Genomic DNA, 8,057 nt, shown 5'->3' with positions numbered 1-8,057 from the left:
TTATTTTTTTAAACGTAATATATGTATTATTTATATTTTTCATTTTAACTTTTATTTTATTTTTATTTTATGTTAATTTTAATTTCTTAGTTTCATTTATTTTAATTTACTTAATTTAATTATCTTAAGTTTCTGTTAATTAAAATAAATTTATTGCCAATAAATTTCCTCGTTTCGTGCATTTTGTGCGCAATTTCGAGCATTCGACAACTCTTTTGAGTAAAAAACTCAATTCACACGCAGCGACTGGTTCACTCACTCAGTTTGAGTGGTTTTGGGTTTGAGCAGTTTTTGCCTGCGCTGGAATTTCTCGTCTGTGTGTGCATAACTACCCCAAATGCGCTGCTGAGCGAACGGCCGCTCTCATGGCTACCTGCGCCTGCGCTGTCGCTGTCGTTGCGCTGCTCAGGTAAACGAGTCGAGTCGCCTCGGACTCGTTTTGCCGTCGTCGCGTATCGTTTTTAGTCAACGCGCTTGCCCCGACGAGGATCAGTATCCTTTTGGCGTTCCGTGTGCGCGGTTGTCTGCCGCTCGTCCTGAAACGCAGCTACAAAAACTCTGAGCTCACCAATGAACTAAAGCGAAACGCGTAAAATTTGTTAAGTTTTTATCTGTTCGGACATTACAATAAAAAAGTACGTGCAATAATTTGTTGACACTTCAATTCGTACTTCAACCAAAGCTTTTATGTTGTGAATCATTTGTGTTGTGTTCTGTGTGTGTGTTCTGAAACTAAAACTTGTCACTCGATTGGATTAACTACACCTTGGATTATCAACTAAACAAAAATGGATTACAAAAACGATCTTAACTCGGACGACGATTTCGACTGCTCCAATGGCTATAGCGACAGCTATGGCAGCAATGGTCGCTTGACCAATCCCAATGGCCTCTCCAAGGCGGAGCTGAGAAAAGTGAGTTTCGATTGGGCTGATAACAAATTAAATATAGAATTGGCTTAAAAATAGTGGAAGAATTTTAAAAAATTTTAAATTTAAAAATTTTTTAATATTTTAGTTTAGCTTACAACAATTTTTTTTAATTTTATGCTGATCTATACAAATCTTGAGTTTACAATATGATTTCATATATTTTGAAATTTTAATAATATATTCAAATTATATTTGAAATATTCTAAGTAACATTTTAAGCTAATAAATAAAAACGAAATTTTTAAAAATAATTATAATTTTTTTAAAGTCAAAATCATAATTCATAATTGAGAAATTATTTAATTTTATAAATTCAAATTTTTCTGCTTAATTTTACAAAATATTTAATCACCTTATCCATTGCTTTTGCAGACAAATAAACCCATTATGGAGAAACGGCGTCGGGCTCGCATCAATCACTGCTTGAACGAGCTCAAATCCCTGATCCTGGAGGCAATGAAGAAAGACGTAAGTATCCTTGGGAAAGCACAAAAGAAATATGGGGCGCAATTTAGTGATTTAGAAACCATATTCGAGATTGGTTCACTTTCCTTATAAATGGTGTCATAAAACACATAAATATCAGAAACTCAAGAATTTCAAGTGTCTGGCGTCGGCAAAAGTACAAAAGGATACAAGACTCCTACAACAGACAGACGCACAGACGAACAGACATGAAGAAAAAGAACGAATCGAGTCAACAGTTTAATTGAGTATTAAATTTTATTGATGATCATTACAAGAGAGCGCCGACGATGACGCTGCCGATGATGGCGAGTCAGTCAGACCAAAAGTGTTAACAAGTCGAGAAATTACGCAGAAATCTCAGACAGCGAGACTGTAAACCTGTTTCCACAGGAGCCAACGGCGGATCCTGCTGTGAGAAAGACACACACAAAAAAAACAACAACAGCAACGAAGAATCGCATAAAAAATATGAGATAGAAGCGAAGCGAAGACGCCGACGCCGACGCCAATGCCGACGCCGACGCCAGTGTAGCAGAATTCTGCAGGCAACGACCAAAAATCAAATAAGAAAGACATTGAAGAAAAAGCAAAAGTAAACAAAAGATGCAGACATGACAAGAAGACGGCGCACGGCAGCAAGGGGACAGGGGCGGAGCGGGGCAGATCAGCGAAGCGGGCGACCTGCGTGGGAAACTTTTGCAAAATATGCAGCCAGCGGGCAGCGACAGCAGAAGCAGCAGCATAAACGAACGTACGCAGAAGAAGTGCCAAACAGATTGTGGCCACTCTCTTCACGTGTACCTGTCTGCCTCGCTCCCTCGCGCACTCTCTGTCGCTCTCTCGCTTACTCGCCATGAGCAGAGCTTATGCGCCGCGCGGCTTTGGGGCGTGTGATATTCGCTGAAGTGGAGTGTAGAACAGAAACAGAGGTAGATTACAAATAGTTGGACATATGAGGCAAGAAACGTGCTTGACCGTCTGCATCATTCACTTTTTATGCCCTGTAGCTATGGACTTGCGCCCGAAGGGGTAGATTCGCTGAAGATGAAAGCCCCAGCTCCATGAATATAAAACTCTAATGGAGCTACCTGGTGTCCTCAGGCACTCTTCCATATTTGATCAAAGCTTTTTTTCATTGCCAGTTATAGGGTATTTGGCGTTCGTGCACGCCATTTGGCTGCCTGCTTACGTGTTTCACTTGTTTCCCATGCATTGAACTTGTTATAGGGCCTTGTGTCTGAGGGTCTCTGGCTGACTCTGGCTCTGGTCCTGGTCAATGCACGAAAACAATTAGCCGGGCGGCTTCTGCTTTAGTTGTTATCCACTTTTAGCGCTCCCAGTCCCAAGTGTAGCCCAAAACGACACCCAGCCACAACGGACGACATGAAGCTCATCATTATCTGTTTTGTTCTTCTACCGTTTTTAGCCGGCGCGACATACCAAGCTGGAAAAGGCCGACATACTCGAGATGACGGTGAAGCATTTGCAGTCCGTGCAGCGCCAGCAGCTAAACATGGCCATCCAGACCGATCCCGGCGTGGTGCACAAATTCAAGACGGGCTTTGTCGAGTGCGCCGAGGAGGTGAATCGCTACGTCAGCCAAATGGAAGGCATCGAGCCGGGCGTGCGCCAGCGTCTCAGCGCCCATCTCAACAACTGCGCCAACAGCCTGGAGCAGATTGGTTCCATGAGCAATTTCAACAGCGGCTATCGCGGTCAGCTGCCACCGGCCATGTTCCCGGGTGCCGCGGCGGCGCCCCTCTTCCCACCTCTGCCCCAAGATCTGAACAACAACAACAGCAGCAGCAACAGCAGCCGCGAGGGCGTCACAACAGCGGCGCCAGCCATACAAATGGGCGGCCTTCATCTGATACCCTCTCGCCTGCCGTCGGGCGAGTTTGCACTGATTATGCCAAATACAACGACAGCGACAACGGCACCAGCGCCGGCCCCCTTTGTCTGGCCAGGAGCAGCTGTGAATGCCGCCAGCGCTGCGCTGGCCAACATTGCCAATCCCACGCATCTCAACGACTACGCGCAGAGCTTCAGGCTGAGCGCATTCAACAAGCCAGTGGCGCCTGTCCAGACCCAGCTGCAGGCACCGGGAGCAGCAGCTAACGTGGCGGCCAAGACCACCACCAGCAGTCCGCCGCTGAGTCCCATCTCGTCCATCTCCAGCCACAGTCAAGGCGATGAGTCGCGCGCCGCCTCGCCAGCGAGTGCCGCTCAAGCGGAACTGCTGCTGGCCAAGCAGCACAGCTTTGCCGGCGTCTTCTCCACGCCGCCGCCCACCAGCGCCGAGAGCTCCTTCAACAGCAGCGGCTCACTGAATCTGAGTGGCGCCAGCCACGACACCAGCGGCTCGCTCTGCAACAGCTCACGCTCGCTGATGGCGCATCACTTGCAGCAGCAGCAAGTCAGCTCCACCAGTGGCCAGGAGACGGGCAGCATGAAGCGGGAGCGCGAGCGTGAGACGGAACTGGAGCGGGAGCAGGCCGATTCTAGCGATTGTTCGTTATCGGACGAACCATCGTCTAAGAAATTCCTGGCCGCAGCCAACGAGAAGTCCAGCTCCGCCTGGCGGCCCTGGTGACGCAGCAACAGCAGCCCCTCAAGCATTGTCTATAATTTATGTTAAGTTTATCCAACTCTCTCGCTCACTCGCTCTCTCTCTCTCTCTTTCCTTGTCTCACTTTGTTAATTTATTTTCATTGCAATTTTATTCAATGCTTTCCGAGTTCATTAAGTTTTTCCATTTTCCACGTTTCGGTTTTATTTCAATTTTAAGTTCAGCTGTGATTTTTAATGCGTGTATATTTTGTGTAATTTTTTGTATTTGTATTTTATTATTATTATTATTATTATTAATATTATTATTATGTACTTTAGCAACTTGGCATATTTCTTGTTTAGTATTAAATGTTCTTTATCAAATTTCAATTGCAAGAATTTTTTAACTAAGTTATGTAGATCTTAGCGTCAAGTCTCTTATGTTTCCCGCCTAGTTTCCTAGAGGTTATTAATCTTATATTTTTAGTATAAACTTTATGAAGTTTGGTGTGAATGAGTGAACAAATAAAACTAAACTGCTTCAAAAAAGCAAAAAAAAAAAAAAATAAACCAATTTTTGCATTAATTTTTAAACAGATTTCCAGTCCCCAACTAACCTTGACCCGTTAGCAGCCAGAGCGGAAGCTAATGCTTGCACAAATTTCCGCTGATAATGTAATCTATTTGACGGAAGTGACCTTCTCGTTCAGTTTTGCAACGATTCACTGATTGCCTCTGCTGGCTCCCTATATAAGCAGATGTCGTTTGATTTAGCCGACATCACAAGTTCGCACAAAAGTTATTGCCACAGAGCACGCAGTGATCCTCAGCTGAACGGGCTGGAAAGGCGTGCTTCGAGCATCGATAAAGTTTTTGACGAAAAGCAACTCTTCATTGCCATGCTGATGCAGTTAGTCTTCGCCCAGCTCGGGTTGATCTGCTTGGCAGGCTTAGCACCGGCTGAGGCGCAGTATCACGCCTCACCCAAGCTCGCGGGACCCGCTGCTCTCGCACACGAATCAGCTGACAGTATTCTTAACTCACTGGATGTGGCCATAGATAAGCTAACGAATATATATACTCAAGCTCTGCTTTCCGGCACGCACACGCCCGAGCTGGAGATCTCGCTGCGCGCGCTGGAGTTGGAGCTGTACGAGCTGCTCGATCGGCTCTATAAGCAACATCGCCTGAAGGACTACATGAAATACGAGTCGGAAGTGTCGAAACAAATGATCATTTACAACTTGCTTAAGGAGCTCTTTGGCTATACGCAGCATGTGGAGAAATCATAGTAAAAGTGATCTTAGGAATTTCTGTTCAATAAATTGATTTGTATCCTTTCACTCTCTACATCATTTTTGTTTTCCAATTTCGAACACTTCCGTAATAGCTTCCGCACAGGGAGCCTGTGTCCTGCGGCTGCCTTGCGTGTGGCTGTCGAGCGACACAGCAACGCGGGGCCCATTCAGCAGACTCATTCGGTCCCTCGAACCGCGATCGCCTGCGAACTTCCCACACTCAATCATAACAGCGCGGCGTCGGCTGCTGTTACCCGATCTGCTGTGAGAAAGAAAAAAATTATCATAATTTTCATTTCCTTTTAGTGCTATTATCCTTTGGCAGTCTCCCAATAGCGTTGCACTTGTTCGTCGTGTTCCCACACACAAACACACACAGATCCTCGAGATCTTTTATCTCTCGCTCGCCTCGCTGTTTGCTTTGTGGCTCGCAGGACCTGCGCCTGTTTGCTTTGCACTTGTTCTGTTGATCCTTTTTCCTTTGTGTGTGTTTGCTGTGATTTGATGCTGCTCTCCCTACCTCACTCAGCCTCTCTCTCTCTCTCTCCCTGTGGTCGTCGGCGTGTCTATGTGAAATTCTTGTGCATTTCGTTACGGTTTATCACTTTTGTTTTTACTTTTGATTTCGTTTTCCTGGCCATGGGAATCTTTTTACGCTGGCATTGAAATGCGTTTGGTTTAATTAATGGCCAGAGAGTTGCATAAATGATTAGCTCCAAGTGGGTTGCTTTGGCAAATGCGCAGTTTCTGGAAACTGGTTTTATGGAAATTATGCCTATTGTCCTTGTGACTAGTGGAATTTCTGGTTTAATTTGCGTAATGCAAACGTAGCACAGCCGCACAGGATGCTCAAATTTTCTAAGAAAATTGCCGTTAAACTCGTTTCCAATTCGCAAATCTATTTAATTGCAATTAACTTGGCAAACATTGTAGCAGACCATTTTTCCCACACTTAATTTCGGTGTAAACCCAAAAATCTCATTGGTATTATAATAGAGATATCCTTGCAAACAAACAAACAACAAAGTCATGCAGTGTTTAGCAGGAATTCTCACACACACACACATACACAGAGGCACATGCAGACAAGCCCATTTAACATACACCGAATGCGATCCTTTTTGGCCACAGCAAAGGATGAAATGAATTTTACCGTCTACCTGTCTCAAGCAAATTCAAATCGCTTGCATTTTTCACACGACCCAATGGCTGTGAATGGGCCCTGATAACCGTGTTCGGGTCCTGTGGCCAACAAGTGCATCTGAAATGCATAAAGGAGCATATATCAATAGTCCACAGCAAATATGCGTGAGATAGCAGCAAGATTTCAGCTTTGCGTAATAGATGCCAGCAGGGAAATCACTGCTGCGATCGGACAAGAACATTTTCCCAGCCACAAGGCTCCATGGGGTCAATAGAGTCCTTCAGGTAAACGCCTCTCAAATTTGAAACGGAAGTGCCCACGCGTCGTGTACTTGAAGCAGCCAAACTGGGGAACACACAATCCTGAGTGGTTACAAATTCTAATATCACGCGTATGATTTGTGGCATATTACAGGAAACAAATTGCTGTCGATTTTCCAGGCTTGATTTTCCTTTTTTTATGCGTGAAAAGGGAAAAGAAAAGGCTGAAGCAAGTAAAATTGAAAGTTACTTCCGCTTCAAGCTGAGTTTTCTCGGGGTGAACCCTCTACATGCTGCCATATGGTAAAATTTTGTAGGAAGTTGCAAAGGAGTAAAGATATATATATATATATATATATATGAATATATTATTACAGAAATATATGTAATATAATAAGTAGAAGAGTTGGCTGGCAATACTCTATTCACAATTCGATGAATTCATGAAAAAACTATGGAGCATTTCAACAGAGACAGATGAAGATGTTTTGATGTAGTATAAACTCATCAATGCAAATATGTTGAAATATGTAGATTGGTCAAGATATTGCATAGCTAATATCTAATAATAATAATACGAACGAATATAAATTCTAAAATTAATTATTGATGATTTTTCTGCACTTAAATTAATTATTAATTAATTAATTAAAAATGAAGATATATATTAAAGATAAAATATATCTTATTTTACTTTCTGCTAGCAAGCTGCTACATTTCAATTTTGGTTAAATTCTATAGCCTATATGTTTGTGATTTCTTACTTTCCTGTTAATATTGTTTGTATGTACATATACTCATTTCAAATTAAACTTGGTCAATACTACAAATACGTATATTCTTGCCCAAAGTGTAGCATAAGTATAGAACGTTTAACTTCTTTGAAAAAACAAAGTCTTAAATAAATATATTATTTCACATATATAAATAGATATTTCACATATAAAATAGATAAAAAATATATATAAAAAATAAAAAATATATAAAATATATTTAGAATATATATAAAATATATACATTATTAAAAAAATATATAAGACGCAGTACTTATGACACATGCATGTGCATTTATGGCTCTTTAAATAATCTCTTCTAAACTAAGAATTGTTGCTAATTCCGTTTACTATATATACATTCAGATACGAAGCTCTTTTCCTGAACTTCTCTATGACACACCTCTATACGTAATATTCTGCAGTGCTTGCCTTTAATATAGTATGCATCATAATAATTATTGACGTAGAAGAGCTATATAGGAATAAATGCATGTTATTTGTAATAACCCAACGATTATTAAACAATTATTGTGAAGTTTCTTTTATTAGTTTATACAATTGCTTTTGTATGTATTTTGTGCACATTTAACTTTGTAATCAAACGCTTTGCACTTAGCTTAAACATACAT

At 42.0% G+C, this 8,057-nt stretch overlaps 2 protein-coding genes across 2 annotated transcripts; both read left to right on the top strand.

The window, feature by feature from the left end:
- The first annotated feature begins 326 nt into the window (after positions 1-326).
- LOC111594160 (protein deadpan) lies at positions 327-4,040 on the top strand. The gene is made up of 3 exons (XM_023307344.2): positions 327-914; positions 1,305-1,400; positions 2,827-4,040. Exons 1-3 carry the CDS (start codon positions 789-791, stop codon positions 3,991-3,993), a joined length of 1,389 nt encoding a protein of 462 aa, XP_023163112.1. The 5' UTR covers positions 327-788; the 3' UTR covers positions 3,994-4,040.
- A 668-nt stretch (positions 4,041-4,708) lies between these two features.
- Positions 4,709-5,242, top strand: LOC111594165. The gene has a single exon (XM_023307349.2). The coding sequence runs from the start codon at positions 4,709-4,711 to the stop codon at positions 5,240-5,242; it is 534 nt and encodes a 177-aa protein (XP_023163117.1).
- The last annotated feature ends 2,815 nt before the right edge of the window (positions 5,243-8,057 follow it).

This window comes from Drosophila hydei, unplaced genomic scaffold, assembly GCF_003285905.1.
Source record: "Drosophila hydei strain 15085-1641.00,03,60 unplaced genomic scaffold, DhydRS2 tig00000060-arrow-pilon, whole genome shotgun sequence".
Classification (NCBI taxonomy): Eukaryota; Metazoa; Arthropoda; class Insecta; order Diptera; family Drosophilidae; genus Drosophila; species Drosophila hydei.
This window is presented reverse-complemented; position numbering and strand designations above follow the sequence as displayed.